Source organism: Hyperoodon ampullatus, assembly GCF_949752795.1.
Source record: "Hyperoodon ampullatus genome assembly, chromosome: 19".
NCBI lineage: Eukaryota > Metazoa > Chordata > Mammalia > Artiodactyla > Ziphiidae > Hyperoodon > Hyperoodon ampullatus.
In genome coordinates, this window is record NC_136932.1 from 32,008,771 (window position 1) to 32,036,515 (window position 27,745).

Genomic DNA, 27,745 nt, shown 5'->3' on the forward strand with positions numbered 1-27,745 from the left:
CGCGCGCGCGTGCGTGTTCTCCTCTCTGACACCAGGCAGGGTTGCTGCAGGATCAAACCCCCAGAGCAGCACGGATACAGGGTCACAGCAGTGCACTGACACCCATCCTGCACGTCCTGTGCCCTGATTTCTGATTTTGTTCCCAGGCCGCCGCAAAATTCTTTACAGATAGTCATTTTTCACCAATTCCGTTCTGCTTACATCAGCCAGAGTCCTTTCCATTCGTTGCAGGCTGCAAAAATGGCCACAGGGGTTCCTCCCCCCGCCCCCCTTCCCGGGTGAGCAAAGGGTTTCGTGGTAGATCGTTGCTGTGCTTCCCCACCTTGAACCTGGACTCAGTCCACGGGACACTGGCAGATCTGACTCCACAGTGCTGAGGGGTGAGCGCCTGGGGCTTGTCCTCTGAATAGGGCTGGGCTGGTAGTTGACTGCAGAACGTCAAGCAAACCCACAAGCACAGGTGAGGCCACCTCAGGCCACTGAGCACCAGCCACGCTGAGCCAGAGCAGAGCCACCCAACTGGACCACAGAATTATGAGAAATAATATGTGCTCACTGTGTTAAGCCATTGTCTTTGGAGCGGTTCATACACGATGTCCAGCAACGGAGAACCCCACCCGATCCACCTACATCCTATTCCTCTCTAAGTCCTGTGGGTTTTCGCTGCTCCCTACCTCTTGGAAACAGGCAATTCCTCCTCTATGTTTCAGTGGGTGTCCCTGCAGCCATTTATGCCGCCTCCCATCTTTTCTCCAACCCGCCAGTTCAATCAGGCCACCCCCTCTGCTTCGAACCTTCTTATGGCTGCTAGAGGGCCTCCCCCAGCCTCCCTCGCCGCTCACTTTGTCCCCACATGTCGACCTTTGGTCAGGCAGGGCTGGTGCCGAGCGCCTGTGTCCATCATGGGATGGACACGCTCACACGTGCACAGACACGCGCAGAACAGTCTGCGTGCAAGCAGAGTCGTTGCTATACCTGCATCTTGCGGCAGTGCGTCAGGGCGTGGGCTCGGGGGAGCCTGCCTGAGATGCATCCTGACGCAGGCACTGACCACTGTGAGATTCAGCAAGCTACTTCCGTCTCTCAGAGGTGGCTGCGAGGTTCACACAAGTTCACACACGTGAGATTCTTGGAAGTGCAATGGCACAGGACTGCACACAGTGTCTGTCTGCCTGGAATGCAGACGTCCCACTGTCATCACCACCACCACCACCACTGTCACCACCAGCATCATCACCACCACCACCTTCACCACCACGACCATCACCACCACCACCTTCACTACCACCATCACCATCATTGTCACCATCACCATGACCATCACCATCATCACCACCACCACCATCATCAATGTCACTGTCATTTTCCACAAATATCTGTTGAGCACCTGCTCTTTGCCAGGCACTGTCCTAGGAGCTAGGGACACTATTAACAAGACAGATTCCTGGCTTGAGAGAGCTGACATTTTAGTGAGGTGAGTAACAAGTAAAAATAGAAACAGGGTAATTTCAGAAACTGGTTACTGGGCTGCAAAAAGCAAACGGTGCTGGGACAGAGAATGACTGCCGTGTCTTCGGTGCCTTTGTTGTTGCAGGCTCCCCCTGCCATGGGGCCTTTGCACATGCTAGTCCCGCTCTTAGAACATCCTCCCCTCCTTCATTAACCTGGTCAGCAGCCACTCATTTTTTCCTGACTTTGGTCCCATCATCCCCCCCACAAGCCCCGCCACAAGCCCCCCCACAAGCAATAACATCGTCCACCTCCCTTTTGCGGCATTCATCATACCTGTGTGTTTATCAGTCTTGTCTGAAGTGTACACCCCGTGAGGGCAGCCAAGCCTCTCTCTCTCTGCTGTACCCCCAGCACAGCAGGTGCTTAACAGTTCTGAATAACAAAGCTGGAGAAAAGACCAAAATTGAAGTCAAACATTACAGTTCCTTGAAATTTATCCGTCAGCTTCTGGCCTAGGAAACATCTCACAGAGGAGGAGACGCCTTCCCTAGACCCTGCCTCACACCAAACCCCTCTTCCCTGCATGCGTTCCAGGTGTTCACCCTGAATCCAATCATAGAGAAACTTGGGATTTTTCCTTCTCTATGCTGGTTGGCTGGAAGTGTGGCTCTTCTCGCCCATGAAAGACCCTCCAAGGCCGTCCTCAACACAAGAGCGTGAAGGCCCCTGGGGGCAGAAGTCAGAGGGAGACCAAGGGCAGCCTTTCCCCCAGGGTCCCTCTGTCTCTCCTTTGGGGCCCGATGCCCCACCCACTCTCAAGGGAACGGCTGGTCTCACCAGCCCCAGGAGGGGCCTGTGGGGGCTCCTTGGGGCAGTTTTCCTGGAGGAAGTGGGTATAGGACTCACCTCCCTGCTTCCATCAGAAGGGAGCTGGGCTTCTGGGGGTCAGGGTCAAGTGGGCACCTGGGGACCCTGTGAGCCCCTGCGCTTAGGTTTTCCTCAGGCCCTCAAGTGCCCGTCACTGTGCAAAGGGCATTTTCCCCTTAAGAATTGTGTGAGAAGGTACTACTCTGATCTTCAATGGACGGAAAATGGAGGCCCAGGAGGGTGAGGGGACCTGCCCAAGGCCACACAGCAAGAGTGAGAAGTACCTCGTTTCTCAAAGAAGCAGAAAAAACATGTGCTCCTAAAATGTTCCAAAACTAAGACTTGTACAGACTTTGCATTCCGTGTTTACTAGCTGTTTGATGAAACGTCTAAGAGCAGAACCGTCGCTGGGGAGCTGCTGCTGACCCGGGGACACTGTCCACATCCGTGCTAACTGACCTCAGGAGGGCGAGCAGCATGCATCCCTGGTGGCCTGTGTCCGTCGCCGCGTGCGCCTCGATGCCTGGCTCTTCCACGGTTCATCTGTGTGCCGGGGCCACACGCGACAGCCTGCAGGCCAGGTCCGGTCCACAGCCTAGAGATCAAGAATGGTTCTTACATTTTAAGTGGATTGGAAAAAAAAAAAAGGCTATTTTGTGACACGTGAAAGTTACAAGAAGCTCAAATTTCAGGTGCATCGTACCGGCCCCGGCTACTTTCTGTGGCACGACAGCAGAGCCGAGCAGCTGCCAAAGGCACTGCCGTAGGGTCCTGAACGGAGAAAGTGGGCACCGTGTGGTGCCCTGGACGTCCTGTCCGATTTCCTCTGACACGATGCTACAGACGAACAGATGATGTGTTCGTGACCGTGTAGAAGGAAGCTGGGATCCTCAGGAGTAAACAAGCTGCTTATGTAACAGGCATCTGTTTCCCGAGAATCCCCCCAGGTTTCACATCCTTTCTGAACTGACACACTTTTGTCACATGCTGGCTCCTCTGACGGCGACTGAATAAATGTTGAAGTGTGCTCCGCACCAACTTGTCTGAGTTGTTATTTTAGCACATTCTCAGTGGAAAGGAGCATTCGCATCTCCAAAATCCCGACGTGATGAGGAGCCAGCCTGTGACTGGAGAAGGGCCCCCAGCCTCAGCCTCGCTCACCACCCTGCACCCACCTCCCGGGGCTTAGACCCGCCCCCCTATTCTGAGCCCAGAGACTGGGACCCTCAGCCCGTCTGTGCCAGGGGCTTTTTACTCTGCTGCTCCAAGAAGCCTTCAGACTGAAGGGGGGGGGGTAGGGGGAGGGCTCTCGGGATGGGGGCTAGAATTTCCTTATTTTCTCCCAGCATTTCCCCCACCTTAACTCCCCTCATCTGTTGTGTTTACTGCCAATACCTTTCCTAGCTGATGACCTGAGTTTTAGAGTTCTTCCTGTACCGAAATCACCTTGTTAAAGAATTACAAAATTAACAAGCTCAGAGTGAAACAACATCAGCATCACCACCCCCCATAACAGACACTCCCGACAGGGAAGGAGAACCTGTTATCCCGGTGGACCAGCGGCAACGTGCATCCTCATCACCTCATAGACCCTCCCCTCCGTGGAAGGCACCCTGCCCTCACGAGGATCCCCAGATCAGCCGCCAGCCCTGTGGTTCATTCTTAGCGCACAGCCCGCTCACCCACCATCTTCACAGAAACCTTCCAGCTGGAACAGAGGCAGGCCCATCGGGCCCCCATCAGAGCCTCTGGCCGCAGCTCAGTGTGCCAGACAGAAGTCCTGTTGTCGCCCAGACGGGACTCTGGGCAAAGGCCCCTGTGACCTGCCCCTGCCCGGCCCACCATCTCCCTCCCCGACCTCCCCCTGCAGCAGGGGTGGGGCCCAAGGGCAGAAGGTGGGAGAAGGGGCAGCTGGGTGGGCCTCAGTGCTTCAAGATGAAGACAGGGCTCCACGTGCCACCTCCTGTTGACGGACCGAGGGGAGGGCGCTGGATTACGTCCCTGGGAGAGGGCCCCTACATGCCGCCATCAGCAAAAGAGCTGGTCTTAGGACACCAGGGCCTGCAGGGGTCCCCTTGGCAAACCTGGGGTTGAGGCCCCTCCCACCCAGGACCAGCCGAATCCCTGCTGGTCTACCTCAGCTCGTACAAATAAACAAACAAGCAGGGAACCTGCAAAGTGCCCATTTGTCCGTGTGTCCTTGAAGCCCTTCCCCTGGGGGTTCTGAGGATGGTTTCAAAGCTTCTGCTCTTGGGCTCCTGCCCCAGCCCCCAAGGGGATGGCAGGTCTGCTAACCTCACCTGCTTCTCAAAACTTGCTGCCTGCTGCTTGGCCGGGGGAGTCCAGCCGGAGACACCTGCGCACCGAGAAGCATAAAAGTGCATCAGCAGAAAGGAGGAGCTGGAAGGCCAAGGGGTGAGCAGGGCTGGGGCTCCAGGCACGTGTGTGGGATGAGCAGCTCGTGGGCCCAGGCCCCGCCCAGCAGCCTAGCTGGCCAAACCCCAGCCCTGGCTTTCTTCTCTTTGGAAATTACTTGCCAGGTCTGCCTTTTCCATCTGTGAAATAAGGCCAATGAGGGTTGGTACGAAGATCAAATGAAGTAATAAATATTAGATTGCCACAAACCTTGAACTACAAGGGTCAGATCAATCCGCAGGGAAAGGACGTCTGCAAGCAGGTGCCCAGGGCTCGGCCGTGGCGGCGGGGCTGGTCCTCTCAGAAGGTGTTCAGATAGAGCCTGAAACCGGGCCTCGCCCCAAACCGAGCCTAACAGAGCGGAGCTGCCGGCTGCCCACCGCCCACGGCTGGGGCTGTTCAAGCAACCTCACGCCCAGTAACTCGTTCCGTTCTCACCACCACTGACCAGCTCCGAGCCAGACGCGGACAGGTGTGGAGAGGTTAGGGATGGAGAGTGCCCAAGGACGCACCGCTCTGCACAGGAGTCTGAGACCAAGACAGCTGCACCCAAGGAAGCGGAGAACAGCCTACAGCGAGCAAACCCTCAGAGACGGGACAGCCTGGGAGCAGGAGGGCGAGGGGAAGCCCCAGGGCTCGGCCACCGCCACAGCAGCCTGCGCTCAGATCCACGCCAGGAGGCTGTTCAGAAAGGACGGCACGTTCACAACGGGCCGAGCGAGGCCCTCTGTGCAAGGGGACCCGGAGGCTCTGCCAGGCACCCTGCTCTGCGCGGGCCCGTGCTGTCGGCAGGCTCCCAGCCTCGGCTCCCTCCTCCACGACAGTCTGGGCACTGACCCCTGTGACCCTTCACCTGTTCGGCTCCACCTCGTCCACAAAAGCCGAGACTTTAGGGACCGACTGTCATTTCCCGCCGTGCGGTGCTTTCCCAGGTGGGTCGCTTCTGATGTGACTTCCTCTGATTCCGGTGAGGACGATGCCACCTTGACCCCTCTCCCAAAGACAGCATTCTGGCCAGGGCTGTGATAGACAAGGCGGAGACTCAGGCAGGGCTCAGGACTTCCATGGCTGAAGACCCAGGGCCCAGGACCCAGTGTCAGTTGTCTCCCAGTGTGCAGAGGTGGATACGGATGCTCCTAGGCTGCGCCCGTCAACGGACGGAAGACACCAAGCTCTCTGGGCGGCAGCCAGTCTCCCTGCAACAATAGAACCGCGCTCTGCTCCGCAGGAGTGAGGACTGCCCACAGAAGCTACAGGAGGCACACGGTGCAAGCGACAAGTCTTCCTCCGTCACCTCAAGGGCTTTTTAGAGCCAAGTCAGTGACTTCACACCCACGGTGCCCAGCTCGACTCCCCTGTTATTACCTGTGGGGACTGAGGCGACCGGGCCCCAACAGTAACCCCCTCTCCGGGCTCCTCTCCTGGACCCCAGGAGGGGCAGAAGGACTCCCCCACCTTGAGGAGACAGGCGTGTGGGAAGCATCCCACGGGCCCAGCGCAGGAGCCATTAAGGCAAATCCTCACAGCAGCAACAGCCACTTGGCACACTCACAGATTAGCCCCGTGTGCATTTGTGCACCCGCAAGCTTCCAGGCCTGCCTGAGCACCGGTGTCAACCGTAAATGTGTGGGCAGGTTTCTTTCTTTTTTATGAAATAGATGATACAAAATCAAAAGATACACGTGGAAACATAAAGCATTTGTTTATTATTGCTATAATCAAGGCAAAATCTCTTAAAACAATTGGCCTTGATAATGGAAATATAATCAGAACCATTAATCACGAGTTTACAGTTTGTTCTTCTCTGCTGTTCAGACTTCACGGTCTCACACATACCTCCTATCACCTGACCTTTGTCGTACAAGAAGAAGAAGAATGCACTTGGAGGTCACAAAGCACAGCCTGGCCACTTCCCTAGGTACTGACTGCAGACCAAGCACTTCCTCGCTGTGAACCTGTTTCATCCTGTGTTTAAAAAACAAACGGGAGAGGGGAGGAGGGGCCGGAATGTACCCACCCCCTCGGAGGATCAGTGAGATGACACGGGCGGTAACTGAGAGAACATACAAGAAACTGCCCTTTACACTCGAAATAATCATACAAAATGGAGTATCACCAGTGACAGTGCTTACCACCCCTGCAGGGAGGGCAGGAACCCGCCACACAGCCCATGCTCCAGGCAGCCTGCAGGACCGTCACCGAGCATCTGAAACCCTGGGGCAGGGCAACGGGTGTTAACCACCAAGCCTCCAAACTCACTGAGGAAGGACCTGGCCTGACAAGCCACATCACAGGGACCCAGCCTTACCCTAGAAACACTTGGTCAGTTTTATTTACCTTAATATACATCTGTACAGGCAATAATAAAAAGGCTATTACACAACAATTCAGTGGGTTTTACCTAGTTTCATGAATAATGCATGCAGTTACAAATAAGAGGTAGAAACACTGTATTAAAGACCTAAAAATATAAACATCATATAAATAAATGTTCAAATTAATTGCTGGAATTTCATACAGATAAATAAAGTAAAAATTACATTACTTTGTCAAAGTAAAGAAAAACCATGTTTTTGTTTTTATCAGTACACTAAATTAATGCCAAAGAGCTTCTGTGCAATTTGTCAGAGTTCAGATTATATTATCTAAAAGGATTAAAACTGGAGAATGGTTTATTCAAGTATTCAAGCAGGTAAGTAAGAGAAACAAAATTATCTACAGCGTAGGCACCGTTTCTAGAGGGAGGTTAAGTGCCCACATTCTCCATGACTAGCTATCTGGTGAACTGTCAGGACTAACATGAAAGTGCACACAGGCTGGAAAAGAGCTGTCCATTTTCTTAAGAGAAAACAAGCCTCATTATTCACTAACTTCATGTAAAATTCCACATCACTAATAAGCCTGTAAGTCACCAACTTTGTTTTGGCCCTATTACAATTCTTGAGAGTATCTCTGGATTGACACTTGTTCTAATACTGCCCCAATAAACCTAGCCTTTAGTAAACCTAGAGGTCATAGGTATGAATGCACATTCTGCATGCACAGTAAAAAATGCAAACAAAAGCAGACAACCAGCAACTTAAAAATATCACTGAGAAAACCTGTAGGTGTAGATGAATAGGTTAAGAAAATGCAAAGGTTCACACAAGTTTTTTACCACTTAAAAGTCCACAAGAAATTACCTGTGAATTCTGGGAAGGGTACGTGTATATAATCAAGTAAAATATTTTAAACAAGTCCATTGTGCCTCAGTTAGTTCTAAATTGCAAAATCCAATACACAGGTTGTTTTAATAAATTAGTGCAATATGAAAGATTTTGGAAGATTACTAATATGTGTCCATATTAGATCAAATTGATGATTTCACAATTTCTTCCAAGAGACGCCTTTCACTCCTTCTTAAGCTATTTCTTCCTGAGCTGTTTATGGACGCGTGCTCAGACTCAGTTAAACTTACCCCGAGTATCAAACTGCCTGGATGAGACGTGGCTTTTTACTTTTCGCCTCAGTGAACACGTGGAAGCCCACACCTTGCTCTGGCGACTGGCGTGAAGAGCCACTCATCGTCTCATTCCTAATCATCCTTAAGAATAACTGTACTGACAACTCTAGTTCTAAGGTACGTTTATTTACCAAGTTCAAACTGAAAGCCAAGTGGAATACTCTTGATTCTGCTTCTACAAAGAAAAAGGGAAGGGGTGACTTCTCTGATAAGGCAGGTAGTCCTGGGCTTGTTTTTCCTTTTTGAAATCACTGCTTGCTCTTTGGTAGTCACCGTGTAGGAACCTACAGTTTCCTGGGGGTGGGGCGCCAGGATCCAAGCTGTTCCCAAACACATCTCCTCACACCCGCCACTAGTCCTGGGGGCAGGCGGGCTGCTGCTCACAAGGTGGAGGTGCTGTAGCAGAGTGCCGACAATCTCCTTTCAATACGAGATTTATCTAGAAGTAAAATAAATTCATAATAAAAATCATTTATATTTTCAAAACCAAGGAAAGAAGAACGAATGAAAAAAGTCTCTCACTCTCCACCTACACCCTCACCTCTGTTCTATCTCTGCCCCAGAGTTAACAGGTCTGAGTACTTCTTCTTCTTTCTGCTGGTAATTGCCTAGCTCAATGCTGCACAGTGGTAAAAGCTAGATCAGCACGTCAAATGAAGAACATTTAGGTTTTAACAGCTAGTTCGCTCACAATTGCAAATGATTTTAGAACTGCCAGCCCCTTGTGGCTCTTCAAAATGTGGCATGACCACACCTCCTCCTCCTCAAAAAAACATCACTGGTCTTATATCTGACAAGTGGAAACACCATCCTGGTACCCTACCAGTCTCCACTCCGTTCTGTACACCAAATCTGCGGTACACAGGGTTTTCACAGGGCTCTTCGGTCACTAAGCCAAAGAGGATTAAAACAGTTGCCTTTCTTATTGTTTAATGATAAAAGCAAAGTTTTCTGCATACACAAACACACCCACCAATACAGTCATGCAGTGTAGAAATCTAAAGACTCATGACAAAAGCCAACAGCTCTGTACAAGCAACCTCTCTAATCCTCACAACAGCTTGGCAAGGCAGGCATTGTTCCTCATCTTGTAGAAGAAGAGACGGAGACCCCAGAGAGGGTGAGTGACTTGCCCAAGGTTGGGCAGACAAGATGCAACCCCCAGGCTGCACGGTTCCAAACTCCATGCTCTGTCTACCGCACCAGGAGGAGACAATGAAAGTGCAACCAACACGCACACTACTTTCTACGTCAACTCACATCTGTGTACATTTTCAATATCTGCCGGGTCCTGGAGAATCTTAGTTAAGCCTTCCAGAAGAAGGGCCGCCTTATGATAGCGATGAACAGTATCTTCAGTCTGCTGGAACATCTCATCCAGGGCTGCAGCCTGAACCTGGAAGCAGTCAGCAAAAACAAGAGGATTCTCAGCTTTTCCATGAAAATACGAATCCATTCAGGCAATGCAGCTTTAAATGGAATCTGTCTAAAATTAATACGTTTTGACAAAATGATATAATCTACTGGGTGAGTGACATAAAGGAGCTTCTTGACAAAAGAGTTACTCTGAATTCAAACATAACCTTCTTGAACTCAGAGATTCATAACTCATGATATTTATACTTCTAAACTGGCTCTTCTATGACTTCACTAAAAAGTTTATTTTATTATTATTATTATTATTATTTTTTTTTTTTGCGGTATGCGGGCCTCTCACTGTTGTGGCCTCTCCTGTTGCGGAGCACAGGCTCCAGACGCGCAGGCTCAGTGGCCATGGCTCATGGGCCCAGCCGCTCCGCGGCATGTGGGATCTTCCCGGACCGGGGCACGAACCCGTGTCCCCTGCGTCGGCAGGTGGACTCTCAACCACTGCGCCACCAGGGAAGCCCTAAAAAGTTTATTTTAAACATACACTTCCACACTGGTAACCTGGTATTTCACTAAAGTAGATCTTGTTACAATGAAATAATTAAATGATGTTAAAAGTCACTTATCAGCTTTTCCTTTTAGTTACAGAATCTTCTGGTGTGTGGGATTCATTCACTCAGAGGTATTTACTGGGCACCTGCTGAGTGTCAGCCCAGAGCGTACGATGAAGGTGAGCTCACAGTCCAGAGGGAGGCGTGGGCTGTGAGCTCCAAGGGGTACCTGGCATCACAGGAGGAAGCCCTGGATGGCACGGAGCACACGCGAGAGGCATCTAACCCGACTATGGAGGAAGGAGTGACGTTAGGGAGCGCCTCCAGGAAGTGATGCTGAGGCAGAGCCATAAGGAAGCAGGAGCGAGCTGGGCAGGGGGACAGGTGGGTAGGGCTCCCCAGAAAGACAGGCATGGTGTCATTCACGGGGTTATGAGCATTTGTTTCCCCAACAGCATCCTGATTTTCTCTTTAATCATTCATTGCCCAGACTGTCAGTAATCCAGTATCCTAATTTACTTGTCAGTATGCTCTGTCTCTTTCAAAGAGTAAAGCCACATACAATACAATAAATAAAATGGATACAGAAAATCCAAGCCCTGGAAAGGAAGGAGAGAAATAACTAAATATAAGTTGAGTGTCTCCAAGCTTGCTCAGCAGCCAGGGCACAAGGAGAGACTTGTTGGAGGCACGTGGCTCTATTATCAGAAGAGACAGAAGCATCCTAACTCCGTACGAGAGGACGTCTTTCCTGGCACAAATTTCTCAAAGAAAATCTGTCCTATGAAGTCTTAATTCGGTACAAAACGATACAATGCATATTATTCATGTCAACAGTTTAGGGCAATATAATGTATATTATTCACATCAACAGTTTATATTCCAAAACTATTTTCATACGCCTTTTTATTTTGATGGCTTTCAAAGTAAGACCAAGGGGGTAATATAACAGTACAATTCAAAGTACACAAATTTGAGAGGGAAAAGGAAGCTCAACTATGTTAATATGGTAAAAACTATAAGGTTGGTCAGTAATTAAATTTTTCCCCACTTAATTACTTCTTTGACAGTCCCTAATTTCATGTTTCCTTCAAAGCAATTTTTCCCCCAAGATACAGAAAACAAATTATTTCCACTAATATAACCAGAGAGTTGGAAAAGTAGATTATACTTTGTGTGTCTACACTTAAGTAAGGTCAGTTGTGGAATCTGAGCACGTGAATTTCTGCAGATTGGGTAATAAGAGCAGTATTTTTTCTAATGTTTTATCAAGCCAAATTTCTTAAATAGTAGAAAATGAAGAAAGAGATCCAGTGAAAGCTTTTAGATACAAACTATAAAAATATTAGATCATGCCTAATGTTAGCGATTTTTAAGAGGTATGGTAAACTTTTACCAAATGTGCTAGGTAACCAACATAACTTATGTTTGTTGCATGTTAATTAAGTGTAATCACTCCTTCAGGAAGAGGTACCACAATACCTGGGACTTGGGAGCGGTGGGGCATAAACTCTTTGTAAAAGGATGATGTCAAGTAGGTGTGCACTTCAAAAGATGCTCTTAGGGAACTTCCCTGGTGGTGCAGTGGTTAAGAATCTGCCTACCAATGCAGGGGACACGGGTTCGAGCCCTGGTCCAGGAAGATCCCACATGCCGCGGAGCACCTAAGTCCCTGCGCCACAACTACTGAGCCTAGGCTCTAGAGCCTGTGCTCCACAACAAAGAGAAGCCACAGCAATGAGAAGCCCGCGCACCGCAAGGAAGAGTAGCCCCCCGCTCGCTGCAACTAGAGAAAGCCCACACGCAGCAACGAAGACCCAACGCAGCCAAGAAAAAAAACAAAAGGTGCTCTTAAAGACAAGTAGTATCACTATGCAATATTACACCTTAAAAAGGGTTACCATTTCTACAGCACAATTATAGATGAGTTTCTCTGCTGTTACGCTGTTGATTTCATCAATAAATCTCTGTTTGTCAGAGAAGAAGCGATTCAGCTTTTCTGTAAGTTTCTTGCACATGCTGATGCAGAATTTATATCGTTCATTCATATTTTTGACAACTGGAAAAAAATTGAAATGAGAATTTTAATTTTCCTCCAGAAACAGAGTCATGGTGACATGCAACTTTCCTGCTGATCTATGGAAAGCAACACTAAATCATCACTGAAAAAAGTGACTGGAAATCATTCTTCCACATGTTCTCTCTCTCAGTGAAGAGAAGACTGAGAACAAAGTAATTCTGACTGCTCTCTGTATCGGTTAAATGGCAAAACCCCAAAACAGAAAAGCCAGCATCTTTGCCCATTTAAGAATGCTTAATACCACGGTGACCCCTCACCAAAAACTTCCCTTCCCAGTGTAAGGGGAAGAGCAGCCCCGTCACACTCCGCTTGTACCTTGTTTCACACCCGTGGACGGGCTCAGCTTCCCGGACTTGATCTGCTCTTTGGCGAGATGCAGAGAGGCTGCCAGCAACTGTGCGGCCTTCATGTATAACACCAGCTGCTCCACCCGCCTGCACCCAGAGACAGCAAGCAGAGCGTCAGTCTGTGAACCGACAGGCCAGGGCCCCATCACCACAGTCTCTCCAAGGGAACATCATGCCCCTTGACACTTTTAGTGCACGAACACTTCCTGAAAGGAGAAGGGCCGGCACGGAGAAAGACGTGTGTACTTTGAATACAATGGGTGCACTCAGATAAAAATACAATCTCTTTATCATCAAATATCTTAACAGCATGATTTACAGGAAACACCAAGGCTGCAGAACCTCCAAGTCTTGGCTCACATAGTGAAATCGAGCGCAATGAGATAACTCAGAGACGCCCACGACCTTCAGTGGATGACACGGCCCCCAGCTTGGACACCAGTTTACAGAGGGCAGGAAGCCTCTGGAGATGGACAGCAAGGGGGCACCTACCCCCAGTCTTTGCTCAGCTGGCTGATCTGGTCCACCACCGCGCTCTCCTGGATCTGGTACAAGGAGACCGCGGACGCACAGAGCCCCGGGTCTCCCCCGCGCACGGCCGTCAGGTCCAGCACACACTCCGTGAACAACAGCATTGCGTTCAGGTGGCGGAAGGTGTCTGTGTGCTCTTGCTGCGGCAAAGCCAATCATCTTAGAAACGTGCAGGTTAAGGAGAGGCGCACACTCATTTCTGCACATAAACTGTGGCCACTGCTAATGTTTTCTATACTTATGAATGTCAGAATGATCAAAGGAGAATGAAAGTTTTAAATTCCAGAAAACTGTGAGAAAAATAAACACAAATGAAACCAAACAAGAGTGTGTCATGTGTTTGTGTGTATGGATGTATGAGAGCACCCACAAAATTCAGCCTCAAAGATATGAGGTCATTGTACTTGCACCAGGAAAAAATGAAACACAGAACAATTAAATCAATATACATGAGACAGAAACATGACAAAATAGACACCAAGATATAAGAATGTAAGGATATTCTGTGCAGTAAACCACACTTCTTGATAGTTTAATGAATTCTTCTAGTGACTTACAATTTCAGAGACACTTTATTTTAATTTCTGGTGGCTCTTCAGTTAACAGTGATTCCTAATACCAAGGTTCTAAATTTTGTGATCTTTTCAGTTAAAGAGTGGAGTATAGATAGACATAATGCAGCGCATTAAAAATGGGTACTCTAAAATTAATGCTTTGAGATTTGTTTTTAGCTATAAATGTATTTTGAAATCTCAAATAAGACTAAGTTTCTCACTCTCCTTTTATGGTTAAAAAGAGATGAGAATCAGTGTACTAGAGACAGAAGAATAAACCAATCAACTTTTGAAAGTCTCTCTGTTCTATGACAGCATATCAGACTATATGTTCCAATACATATTGGAACATAATTTATGCCTAATTTGATGGAGACTGAAAAAACTCTGAAGATTGCTTTTCCAATCTTATACATATTTTCAAAATTACAACTTAAACTTACTACAGAATCACCATTAAAATTTTGCATGCAGTACTTTAAAACTTTTATGTGAAATACTTAATTTTCCTTCACACACAATAGAAATATGGAAAGAGAATTTGTTCTTTAGTTGACCTGGAGGAGGTGCAGTCTATGGAACACTGTCCTAGAGTCAACACTGAGGAATTAGCTAGCAGAGGCTCTGGAATCATAAAATTCACCTCTATTCTGCATTTGTGCTCAGCACACTTCACATTCTGAGGTGTTTTTCCCTGGAGACCTGGCTCCACGGAGGGAAGGTACTGGTGTACACACGTGACTGTCCAGTCTGCCGGGCAGCTTTATTCCTCAGCGTTACTGACTGATTTGGCATCTTAATTTATTTTTTTAAACCTAAGTTTAAGTGTATCATTTTTATCTTATGAAGAAAAGCAAGATTTGAGAATAAAAAGCTACGGTTTTAGGAAAAAGATTATGTTTTAAAAGTCCTGTAAGTAGTAAATAAACTTCAGATAAAGAAATTAAGAATACAAAATCTGTATGCGTCACTTCCCGTCAACCAAAGCTGGTTATGAATGAGTGTCACTGTCAACATTATTCTGAAAATATATGAGCAGTGTTCCAAATAGGAAAGGTTAGGGGGATTTTGTCCTCCCGTCACCAACACTCTCCTCGGGGTCCCCGTAAATGACACGTCACAGGGTCTCTTCCCACCTCCATCAGCGTCTCCTCGGGCAGTTCAGGGGCTTCAAAGGCGACGAGCCCCTCCAGGCTTGGGGGTGAAGCACCACAAGGCGCGTGTCTCAGGCTGGGAGCTGCCTCTGCTCCCGGGAGGGGAGACCCCGAGCACGGCCCTGGGGGGGAGCCCCCAGACAGACGGCCCCCAGCGGAGCCCAGGGAGCCTCCGGAGCCACTGGAGCCCCCTGCAGAGACGGGCAAGGAAGCGTTAAAAGGAAGGCCCCTGACCCCTCCCTGAGCACATGAACAGGTTTTATCTTCCCAGGCTCACCTTCATTCCTTACAGAATCAGCACAGCTACTTTTAAATTCTGTTTAAAACAAATTTCTAGCATGCACATTTCTCCCTGCTGCTCCACAGTCCTCACGGTGATAAAACTCAGCGGATGCGTGCGCTTCACTAAAATTATACCCCAATGCTCATGTGGAGGCACTTATACTATTTCTGATTTTTTTAATGCCACCAATAACATTGTAATGAAATCCTTCCTTCTTTTGAGTTATTTGTGATAAATACTTTATAAGACCACTTTGTTGTAAGTGGCCTTATAAACAGAATGGGATTACCACAGATCAAATATTACTATAAATATTTTTATAGCTCTCTGTAAGACTTGCCATGCTATTTTCTAAAGCAGCCATGAGTGAGTGCTGAGATCCCACTAAGCCTCAACACTGGGCATTACATTTTTTAAATGTTGGCTTAGTTAACAGGTATAAAAAGTTAGTTTCTCAAAGTGGTATTTTCTTATTATTTAATACTCTTAATAATCCTAAAATCAAGATTATTAGCTCTTTTTCCACTCTCATTATCTATTCATATCCTTTGCTTATTAATCTACTGGTATCTTGATCAGTAACTGATTTAGCATAAGAGAACTTAAGGGACACAAGGTATAATATATGATGTCAAATGATAACTCAAGTCCAACCTAAATACTTTCTTAATTTTTGGTACCAATTACCTATTTATAGACTATGGCTGATAAAACCAGTCTATCAGCCTATCTAAAAGTAGGATATAGGATTAAGTGCAAAGATTGGGAGTCAAAGTACCAAAAAAAAGGTGAAACCTAGGTTTCTAAAAAAACCCACAAAACCAAAAATAAACAACAATCTATCATTTTCAAAAAATTTACTGGATGTACTAAAATAAGCCTTCAATATAAGCTAAGAAGCACCAATATGCATAGCTGCTTCACTGTAGAGAAGTCACATTTATGTAATAATGTTATAAAATTATATATATATTATTACAAATATATAACATAGTACCTTTTATTTTGCAAAGTTTTTTTCCCCCCCACAAGTATTGTCTCATTTACTCTTTTTTAAAATTTTTTGGCCACACAGCGTGGCATGCGGGATCTTAGTTCCCCGACCAGGTATCGAACCCATGCCCCCTGCCATGCAAGCGCAGAGTCTTAACCACGGGACTGCCAGGGAAGTCCCCTCATCTACTCTTCATAACCCTTTAAGGTAAAGTAAATCGTTATCTCCACGTCATTGGTAAAGAAACTATGTCACACCATTAAGCCATTATCAGAATCTGCACACCAAACACGAGCCCAAGGCGGAACTAAAGACAATCCTCACCTGAGGTGGTTCTTGTCCGAAGGACTACGTGGGTACAAGCGGGGGTCGCGGCCCTGTGTGGAGGAGACCCTACCGTGAACAGCACAGCCCTGGGACTCGCTGCTGTTCCCATAGAAGGAGCCCGTGCAACACCACAGGCTCCTGCAGGGGCTGCAATAAAAAGTTCACCAAATGTGTCACATATCAGAGGGTGGGTTTATAGGGACACCTTTACTTTTATATTAGTTTTGTTTTCTTTTTTATAATAAGCATTTATTACTCTTAAAAACAGAAAATTCAATATAGATCTCCATTAAAAATATTTTATGGTAATCTCTTCACAGCTGTGAATCTTCTTTTCACCAAGGCCTACAATTCCGTTACTTCTATGTGAATTGCCATCACACCTGAGGATAATGTGAAAAGGTGGAAACCAAGAACCGGGAATAAAAATGTGGGGAAACAACCTAATTAAAAAAATGGGCAGAAGACCTGAATAGTTATTTTTCCAAAAAATATATATGGCCAACAGGCACATGAAAAGATGCTCAACATCGCTAATCATCAGGCAAATGCAAATAAAAACCCCAATGAGATATCACCTCACACCTGTCAGAATGGTCATCATCGAAAAGACCACAAATAACAAACGTTGGTGAGAATGTGGAGAAACTAAGAGCTAAGCTGTTTTTGGTTTTTGTTTTTTTTATAAATTTATTTATTTATTTTTGGCTGCGCTGTGTCTTCGTTGCTGCACACGGGCTTTCTCTAGTTGTGGCAAGTGGGGGCTGGTGTACAGGCTTCTCACTGCGGTGGCTTCTCTTTGTTGCGCAGCACAGGCTTTAGGTGCACGGGCTTCAGTAGTTGTGGCTCGTGGGCTCTAGAGTGCAGGCTCAGTAGTTGTGGTGCACAGGCTTAGGTGCTCTGCAGCAGGTTGGATCTTCCCAAACCAGGGCTCAAACCCATGTCCCCTGCATCGGCAGGCGGGCTCTCAACCACTGCGCCACCAGAGAAGCTCCCCCTAAGCTGTTTTATAGCTTATATTTTCTTAGAAGAAAATATAGAGTTAGGCATTTAAGAAGGGGTATCTAGGGAAACTCAAAGACAGCAGGGGAGACAAAAACAAAGACACCAGAGAAAAGTTTACCCTGATACCTATGGCTACAGCAAACACTAAACACAGCCTAACTCTTAGCCAGATAAACAACAAAAAAAACCTCACACTATTTAACTCAATTCCATGTCCAGTAATATCATTTCTGGCTTTCAACAAAAATTAAAAGGCAAGCTAAAAGGTAAAAACAGCTTGAAGAGACACAGCAAGCACTGAACCAGACTCAGATATAGCACACATATTGGACTTATCACACCAGAAATTATAATAACTTTGATTAATGCTAAGAACGCTAATGGAAAAAATAAACAACATGTAAGAGCAAATGAGTAACAAAGCAGAGAGATGGCAACTCTAAGAAAGACTCAAAGGAAATGCTGTAAGTCAGAATCACTGACACAGGAATGAAGAATGTATTTGATGAGCTCATCAACAGACAGGACATGGTTGAGAAGAAAATCAGTTAGCTTGAAGATATGTAAATAGGAACTTCCAAAACTGAAAAGCAAAGAGAAAGAAGAATTAAAACAACAACAACAACAAAAATCCCAGAATATCCAAGAACTGTGGGACAACTACAAAGATATAATATATGTGCAACAGGAATATCAAAAGGAGAAAGAGAAAGAAACAGAAAAAATATGTGAAGTAGTAATAACCAAGAAATTTCCAAAATAAATGCAGAACCAAACCTTCCAAGTCCAGGAAGCTTAAAGAACACCAAGCAGTTAGAATGCCAAAAAATCTACACCTGTGCATTTCATCTTCAAACAGCAGAGAATCAAAGAAAAAATCCTGAAGAGGCCAAAGAAAAAAAGCACCTCATTTATAAGAGGAACGAGGGTTAAGAATTAAACCAGACGTCTCTTCAGAAACCATGCCAGCAAGATGACGGTGGAGTGAAGTATCAAGCCCTACAGCACAGAAACCATACTCGGGTGTTTGCTGGTCTAGATATTTCCTCCTTTGGAGGCTCATGGGAGAGACGGTAAAAGAATTACAGAGAAAACAAGAACAAAGAGGCTCCAATACTGACTCAAATTTAAGTGGACATAATAATCATGTGGGGAGCTTGTTAAAGACACAGATTCCTAAACTCCTTTCCCAGAAAACTTGATTAAACAAGTCTGGGTTAGGGTCTGGAGCCAGCCCTTTGTTTTTATTTTTTGATAAGCAGTCTAAAGTAATCCAGATGTGGGTCCATGGACATAAAGTTCCCTGGAACAACTATGAAAGAGCCAGGGATCTCCACGACCTGTGGTTCTTTATAGGTTGGGCTTGCTGTATAAGAAATGCTCAGGAGTACGTATGTGTAAGGCGACTTTGGCCAGTGTTATCCTACTGATAAAAAGCAGTCTTGGTCAGCATCTAACTTCTAACTCATGGGCTGCTGAACATCAAGACACTGAACTGTCCCTGTCTTGACAGGCTCCTAAGAAATTAGATGACAGGGACCGGATGAAGAAATCTGGTCAACAGGTTTGTGAACAGTCAACAGAAGTAGATGGGCAGAGTAATTACCCCCACGCCCAAGCCAAAGATGCCCACGTCCTGACCCCTGAAACTTGTAAATAGGCTATGCTACATGGCAAAGGGGAACTAAAGCTGCAGATGGAACCAGGGCTGCTAATCAGCTGAACTTAAAGAGGTTATCCAGATAATCCAGCGGGTCCAATGGAATCACAAGGGTCCTTTAAGTGTAGACTAAGGGGGCAGAAGGTCTGAGTCTAGACTGGCCATTCCTGGCTTTCACGGTCGAAGGGGCCACAAGCCAAGGGATGAGGGCAGCCCCCAGAAGCTGCAGAAGGCCAGGAAGTGCACTCTGCCCGAGAGCCTGCAGAAGGAACCAGCCCTGCCTACACCTCGATTTTAGCCTAGTGAGACCCATTGTGGACTTCTGCCCTCCGGAACTATAAAATAATACATCTGTGTTGTTTTTAAGCTACCAAGCTTGTGGTAATTTGTTACAGCAGCAATAGGAAAGTTAACAAACAGATTACCTGCCTAAAAAGAAACCGGACTTCTCTTACCTATATCCATTGGTCGTTCTGTATTTAAACTGTCCGTGCTGCCCTGATGTCCACCTAAAGGTGTTTTTACTGGTTGATCTGATAACTTCCCAGTACTGACAGATCTAAAAAGAATGATAATAATGTAAATGTAGACTTTTAAAAAATCCAGACATATCAGTAATAAGGGTGATTTAAGCCAAGCCATAAAAGGGTTAAAGGAAAGTCGGAGAACAAGGAGACAAAAAATAGAGACCGAACAATTCAAGGTAGAGGTAAACTTCAATACCCAAAATAAACAAAAAGGCAGAAACAGACTACTCAGGAAACTCAGGAAGAGCTCTGGACTCCCACAGGTATAGGCAACAGCTATGGTTTTCAGAGATTCTAAGTGTATGCAGTTCCTTACACGTGCACAGTGTCATGAACCACTGGCATAAACCAGCTCCTACTCGGGTCTGGTTGTTTTATGACAGGAATGGACGCACTGTCACAGTTTCCATGTTTAGGGCTGGAAGGAAATGGCGGCTCTTACCTGCCAAACGCTGCCCTGACCTGCTGCTCGGACTTCTGGCTTTCCCCTCCTTGCACTGAGAGACAGTGAGAGCATCCCCGAGGGTCACTCCCATCTTTCGACTGCCCCTCAGAAGGTCCGCGGCGAGTGGCCAAGGCTAGCAGGTTGGAAGACGCTTGCGTTTTCGGGATTTTGAAAGGAGCCGTGGTCTGAGGGAACACATGTCAACTGGTTGCTACGACGCAGGAATGTTCAGAACCGTCAGGCTCATGGCACAACAGCCGGAGTGGAGACTCCAGACTCTGTCCGTCTTGGATTCAAATCCCGCTCTTCTGCTTCCAGTCTCTGTGACCTTGACAGTTCATTTACGCTAGGCCTGTTTCCTTCTTTTAGGATTAAGTGGGAACGTGTATATAAAGCATTCAGCAAGTAAAGGACTTACGCTTTGCCTGCTACACGGCAGGTGCTGATTAAATTGCAGCTATCCTCTTCCTGAATGCTGTCTATAAAGTATTTATGATACTAGTTCATGACCTACTACTGAGAGTTAAGCTACTCCACGGTATTGCCGCTTCCACATCCACTGTGCTTGGCTATGCGGCCTGCAGGGACCTTAAATTGACACCAGCCCCTTGTACAAGCACACGCCCTAGACAGCAGCCCACAGAATCACAAATAAATGTACGTTCCGGATACGACTTCCTTGACAGGCCTGGTGATCTCCCCCCGTCTCCCAGGGCCTTCCCGCTGTGTGCCCCTTAGACAAGAGCCCCGTGGAACTTATCAGAATCCTGCTCTTTTGGTTTGGATTGACCCATCCAGCCTTAGCCCGGGAACCCCAGAGCACTCCACCCACAGACCCTAATAAAGGCATGTGCCCAGGTCCTGTCTCTCTCTGCACTTTGACTTGACTTCCCCGTGTGGCATCTGGGTGCTTCTTTCAGGACCGGTGAGTAACCAACTTCTCTATTTCAATTTCTCCTGTGGTCCGCTGCTGGACCTCAGCTGACCACCCAGAACAAAATGCCCCAGTTAACAAATGTTAATTTAGCAAAGTCACAACATCTACAAAAGGGCTTAATAAACACACCTTAGTAGGGGAGCCAATGATTGTTGGTAATGGAGTTTTGAAGAACCAGTCGGAACTCCGCGGGGAGGACCCCGCGTGCTTGGTGGGAGAGGTCCCAAGGCTGCCGGGCCGACTGGGCTGGGGGGAGCAGCTGCAGCCAGCCCCGGCATGGGACGGGCACAAGGGGTCCGAGTGCTGCTTTCTGAGCTTCTGCTTGCTCTGGTAGATGTCGGTGAGGGTGGAGGCGCTCTGCAGTCTAGCACCCAACAAGAGTGGCTGTGGCGACGGAGGCTGCGGCACGGGAGAGCCTGCCGAGGACACAGAGACAGCGTTAACCCCAAGGGAAGAAGAAGTGCAGGGCAGAAACCGGCGAGTTAAGAAGACACCTCTTCAAGGAGAGTTCCAATGAATGTCTTGTTTCCCGTGAGATATTCTAAAAGTTGTTTACCTGGCAAGAGACATTTTTTGGCATCCTTTACAAACAGTGACAAGCACGCTGCCGTTGGCCTTCCCAGGAGACAGGGGTTAGTGACGACGGGTCTGTTGGCTGTTTTACCAACAGTGGGCACACAACTCAATTAATGTAACCTCTAGTCAGCACCACAGAGAGCTAAAGAGCGCATAAAGCCAACGAAAACAACAAAAATCTACATGGAATGAGATGATTTCCACTCTTTGTATCGATACGTATGCGTGTATTATCAATGTAATTATTCTCTTTTCTCACATAGCAACTAAAAGAAACTTTTCAAGCTAACCTAGAATAGCTCTTTATTCAAAAAAGACCGTTGGAAAGAAAATTAGAAAGATAATATACTTTTCCTGGATTTTATTTTGTCTAAAAATAACAAGCATAGGCATGTTTTTGTCAGTTTCACGAAATACATTTAAAACCTAAAGTATCCATCTTCTCTACAAAGAAAACACTTGTCCACAGATATTCTTGCCTCTTAAGGGGACACTGGGTAATGGGGTCTTGATACGATGAACAGCTGGCTACAACAAGGGAATTCCCCCCCCATAAACCCTGCTGTTGCTGACTTAACATTCACTAAGCCTGGGGCTCCGGTTACAAATTCCTTGGAGCTTCTTGCAAACCACCAATAACGTTAAAGACACACAAACCTTCTTAGTGGCTGATAACCACCATCTTTCCCAAAACAGACAGCAATAAACAGGAGCTCTCGCTGCTGACCACTCCTGGCTTAATCTCATCCTAAATCTACTATTTATTTCATTTTTCAGAAGTGGGCTCTGCCATACATGTGTGTATATACGTACACCTACACAAATAAACAGTGACAAAATGTTATGATCCGGAGAAAGTTAATCAAGCTTTATTTTTAAAGAAACACAAAATATGAACACTAAACCTAGAAAAGAGTGCTTTTTTTCTTTAAAAAACCTCTAATGAACTTTTTTTTTTTTTTTTGTAGCTGCATTGGGTCTTTGCTGCTGCGTGCAAGCTTTCTCTAGCTGCGGAGATGGGGGGCTACTCTTAGTTGCAGTGCGCAGGCTTCTCTTGTTGCGGAGCATGGGCTCTAGTTGTGCAGGCTTCAGTAGTTGCGGCACACGGGCTTAGTTGCTCCGCGGCATGTGGGATCTTCTCCGGACCAGGGATCAAACCCGTATCCCCTGCATTGGCAGGCAGATTCTTAACCACTGCGCCACCAGAGACGTCCCAAGAGTGCTTTTCTAAGTAACACAGCATTCCTTTAACTGCCCAACTCCTCAAATGCACATACAATAAAATTTGACTTATCAAAGTGTGATTTGTGCAGATCTTTTCAGTCATGTATATTTTATATAATAAAGCAAATAAACATCCATAGTTCTTTTTTATCTGATGCTAACTGGTAGCTCTTATCAAAACCAGTATTAATCAAAGTAACGAAATTTCATTTTCTACATTGATTTTCATTATCTGTGGGACAACAACCAGAGTTTAGCCAAGTTGTGTAATTCCTAGGACTTAGTCTCATAAAAGAATCCTATACGTAGGCGATAACCAACTGGCAATGATACACTAGACCACATTAGCATAAAAGACAGGAGAGCAGAGAAAATACTTCACGTAATTTCTGTTGGTTTGTTAAGACTGGAAAAACATATCTCAAATTCACTTACGATGGGATTTAAACTATTAACATTGCGAGTCCATCTCCTACCTGACCAGTTCCTGCTCCTGGATTCCTGGCCCTGAAGATGCCCACAGCAGCACTGACTAAACTGCTCAGGAATGGTGCCAACTGTGAAGCAGGGAAGGGTAAAGCAGGGAGAAATGGCTCACAACTAATACAGCATGGAAAAGGCGACACATGCACAGATGGTACATTACAGTTGACACAATTTACCTAGCGAAGATGTAGTTCAGCTCACACGTACTAAGCACTAAGCGACAGCGTGCGGGGCACGCTGAGATCAAAGCACCGTAGGACCTGCCCGGAGGGCAGAGACTGGGTAAAAGCCAGGCAAACCTTTGACGTGGGTCTCAGGCATGGAGCTGCCGGGGGCCCAGCTGCTGCCCGTCCACCCGCAGCATTCCCCTCCCGCCGAGGTTGCCCCTGGGCTGGCCCAGCCTGACTGTGTGGGTCACGAGGAATCTGAGTGGCTTGTGCCTGGGGACGCTCCTCAGAACTCACTGGCTGTCGAGACGCCGGCCCACCCCTCCTTCCAGCCCTCTCCCCCGGGGGTCAGACCTACAGGGTGGTCAGAAGGGGCGCCCTGCGGCCCCTGCTTCCTCCCCACTCTCCCTCACAGCGGCTGCCCAGGCGCTCCGTGCACATTTCTGCAGCCCCCTTCTTTGCATCTACCGCTGCGAACCCAAATTAACAAGAGTGGGAGGCGGGGAAGGCTTCCGGGAGCTCAAATAGACGAGAGGCATGTGCCTCCAGCAGCGGCCGGAGCAGTGGGCAGAGACTCGACCCCGAGGGAGGGCCGCCTCCCTGAGAGCAAGGGTTGGGGCTTTGTCCTTAAACTCCGGGGAGCCCGGGGGCCTCTGAGGGGGGGAGACGCGCCAAGACTTTGCTTGAAGAAGATTTTTCAACTAAAAGTAGTGTCCAAACCACTGCCACAGGGGAAGTGGTGACATAAACTTCTAAGAAACATTATCACTGTGATTTTCGCTTTGTGAACCGAGGCTCCTGGGCGAGGCTTCGGTCCTGCTCGCTCCGCCTGCTTCCGAGGCGCGCCCCTCCCTCCCAGTCCTACTCGGGGCAGAGATGGAGGGTGCGGCCTCCCCCTTTGGATGCGCGCAAGCGTGAGCGTGCGTGTGTGCGCGTGCGCGCTGGCCCTCCCCGCTCCCGTTCTCCCCCATGTCGGCGCTAGGAGGCCGCTGCTCACGGACTCTGGATCTCCGTTGCCCTGGCCTCTCTCGCGTGTATTAAGCTGGAGCGTTTTCTCTTAGTTAAGCCCCTGAAAATGTGGTTCGAGGTCTTCCTGTTGGGTTGGGATTGGCTGTTCTGTGGCCTCCCTGCGTGCCTTGGGCGGCTATTTTCGAGCTCCCCGTGTTGCTGCCCGCGGTGTCCAGGAGAGGTGGGAGGATCCGCAGTGGAGCTGCCACCCGGTCGCCCCCGCAGCGGGAAGGCCTCTGGTGGACGTAACCCAGCGCTGTCACGTACTCTACTGCCTTTTAATCCTCCTAACTGCTAGTGCCAAGTAGGGCAGGCATTTTATGTACTTTCACCTAGGGTTTCTGAGTTTGTGTTTAGAGCCCAAACCCAGTGGAGATGCTTTTTATTCGCAAGATTTATCCTGTTTCCTACAGCGGTCTTAATGGCTTTATACAGAGATTCTCAAGAGGGAATCAGGGCTGGAGGGGCGGGATATGGCTCCCAGCCAGCTGGGACTCACTGCCATCGTGACCAGCGTTCCTAAAGAGAGTGTCATGTCGCATTGGTCATAATAAAAAAAGGTTGGAAACAACTGCTATAAATTCTCCTTACCCGAAGGGGAAGGTGAGTAAGGCCTGGAAGACCCTGTGGAGAGTCTTCGTCCGACCGCCTGTACTGCGTCTGCCGGCGCCGGCGAGCAAGATCCCAGCCGGGGGAAGCCCATGGGGCTGGTGTTAGACCTTCGTACCACCGCAGATCTAAAGGGAGAAATAATAATACTCCCTCACCGGCAGGTTCTAGGACTTTATTTCTGTCTTTTTTTCCTAAAACTTCCTAACAATATGCCGTGGAGTAGATTTTTTAAACATATGGAACATAGTCATATGCAACAAACATAAAACGTATAAAATTATACAGAGTGAGGTCTCCCTCCCATCCTTGTATCCGTCTACCTAATTCCCAACACTTCCTCAATCCTGCTCAAAAGGTTACCATTATTTTTAGTTTCTAATGTATCCTTCCAGAGTTCCTTAATTCAAATACAAGCAAACTGAATATATAATCTTATTTTCATCTTGTTTTAACAAAGGTAATAGATTCCATACCAATCATTTTCAACTTTTTTGTCTTAGTTCCCCTTTATATTCTTAAAGTTACTGAAGATACTAGAGTTTTTATTTATGCAACTTATTATATCTATGATTTTTATGGTACTAGAAGTTAAAACAGAAATTTTTGTAATTATTAATTCATTAAAAATAATAAACTTACGACAACAAGATTATGAAAAATATTTTCCAAAACAAATTATTGAGAAGCATGACATTATTTTACATTTTGTAAATCTCTAATGTCTGGCTCAAGAGATGGCAGTTGGGTATTCATAACTGTTTCTACATTCAGTCTGTTATACGTGTTATTTTGGGAGAAGTACATGAAGAAAATACTGCCTTATAAATTTGTAACTGGAAACAGGAGGGGCACTTTGGTAGCCTTTCAGACACTGGGACACTCCTCCTCTTTGATGCTACCCCAAAACTCAGCAAGTGGTCACTTCTAAGATAAGCTGCAATATAGAATCTGAAACCACATCAGTAAAATCTGTACTCTGTTCCATTAAACTCCATTCTCTGGCAAAAGTACCTTGTACTTGGAATGGATCTTATATCTATGTATGCTTTTAAAAAAATTTGGTCATTTGAAAAAAAAATTTGGTCATTTGGAAAATACTGGTTGACAGAGTTATGCAGATATTCCAAACGCTGACACATTATATAGTATCAAAAAGTCACATTCATATAAAAATATCACCACCAACTTAGTTCACTTTTGACAAAATGGCTGTCAACACCACAGCCACAGCTGTCCTCTCCAGCACCAGGTGTTCCATGAAAAAGTGGATAAAATTCAGCTCACAATGAAAACAACCATACAAGGAAGGGCTTTTCCTTAGGACCGCTACTCCGATGTGCAGCAAAGGTGCTTTAATGCCTACTTTCCACTCAAGGTCGAGATTTTCAAAGAGAGATAATACCTTTCACTGTTTCACTAAAGACACTCCTTGGTACTACAGGTGCGTGGAGGTAAAGAGACCAGGGCTAACAGGAGAACAGGAGCCACTCCCGTGACGTGTCCTGAGGCACCAGCAGCTTTCCCATCACTGCGTTCACACCAACAGTGCACGTGTCAGCGCAGTGAAGAAAGCAAACAGTATCCTGGAATTACCATGGAAACAGTCTCCACCTCATGGACCCGCTGAAATGGAGCCGCAGACCACACTTTGAGAACCACTGCTAGTGCGCTGTTATTCACTTTGCTGTTTTCATTTTACAATGTACCTTGGAAACCGCCCTACCTCACCACACAGAGAGCTTCCTGACTCTCTCTGGAAGGTGTTCCACTGTCACAGATGGATCAGAATAAATCTGTCCCTTACTGGTGGGCACTGGGCTTATTGCTCACCCTTTGCTATTATAACAACTAACCACTTTGTATATATACAATTTTATACACAGGCAAGGAATATATATCTTAGAATAAGTTACCAGAAGCTGACTGATGGGTCAAAGGATATATGCCTGATTTTCACAGATATTGCCAAATACCCTTCCTAGAAGTTTTCTTAATTTACATCATACAAGACGGTGAGGATCCTTTTCCATTCACTGAGCTATTCCTTTGGTGGGTACTTTTAATCTAAAATCTTGTCTCCTCCAATTTTGGAAAAAACTTTAATTATTTCCTGGAAATTTTCTTCCTCGCTATTATAGTTTTCTTTCTAGAATGCCTAAACCAATTAATCCTTGAGTATTATTAATTCACACTTTCCATCTTCTTGATTATCTATTTCAAATATTTCCTCAACTCTGTCTTCCAACATTTATTTTTGTTTAGTTCAGTTATTCTATTTTGTAATGTCCAAGAGGTCTTTTTTACTTCGCTTGTTTTCAGTAGCATGTCGTTCTTACTTACAGATGCAGTCTCTAACCTAGCTCTAAGGTACTAGTTCTTCACGTAAGTTTTCCTCTCTTTGCACTCATGCGCTTTCCTCCAGATGCAGCTTTCCTGCTCTCAGCCGTCCGCCTCCGTCTGGCCACCCCACCTGAGCTAAGACTCCGGCTGCCCTGTTTTGCCTGAGCCCCGCCTGCTCACACACTTACCCTGCCCGGTGGCGACAGCAGGCACCCCTCCGTTGTTCTCTTTCTCACTTCCAGAAACGTGTCGGAAGCAGTCACCCACTCAATACTTATTCCCGTTTTACTTGTCTTTGCGGACTTATACCTTTGTCATTCCTTTTCTACTTGA

General features: G+C 46.8%; 1 protein-coding gene across 1 annotated transcript in view; it reads right to left on the bottom strand.

The window, feature by feature from the left end:
- Positions 1-8,352: 8,352 nt before the first annotated feature.
- Positions 8,353-27,745, bottom strand: part of ULK2 (unc-51 like autophagy activating kinase 2) — a 64,451-nt gene continuing 45,058 nt past the window's right edge. Inside the window, exons 16-27 of the mRNA XM_079726064.1 lie at positions 25,052-25,197; positions 23,276-23,356; positions 21,129-21,415; positions 20,060-20,247; positions 19,546-19,649; positions 16,423-16,572; positions 14,804-15,012; positions 13,075-13,253; positions 12,551-12,669; positions 12,057-12,214; positions 9,497-9,632; positions 8,353-8,675 (exon numbers count right to left, since the gene is read on the bottom strand). Of these exons, the coding sequence (XP_079582190.1) occupies positions 8,617-8,675; positions 9,497-9,632; positions 12,057-12,214; positions 12,551-12,669; positions 13,075-13,253; positions 14,804-15,012; positions 16,423-16,572; positions 19,546-19,649; positions 20,060-20,247; positions 21,129-21,415; positions 23,276-23,356; positions 25,052-25,197 (1,816 nt within the window). The 3' untranslated portion in view covers positions 8,353-8,616. The remainder of the gene's footprint in view (positions 8,676-9,496; positions 9,633-12,056; positions 12,215-12,550; positions 12,670-13,074; positions 13,254-14,803; positions 15,013-16,422; positions 16,573-19,545; positions 19,650-20,059; positions 20,248-21,128; positions 21,416-23,275; positions 23,357-25,051; positions 25,198-27,745) is intronic.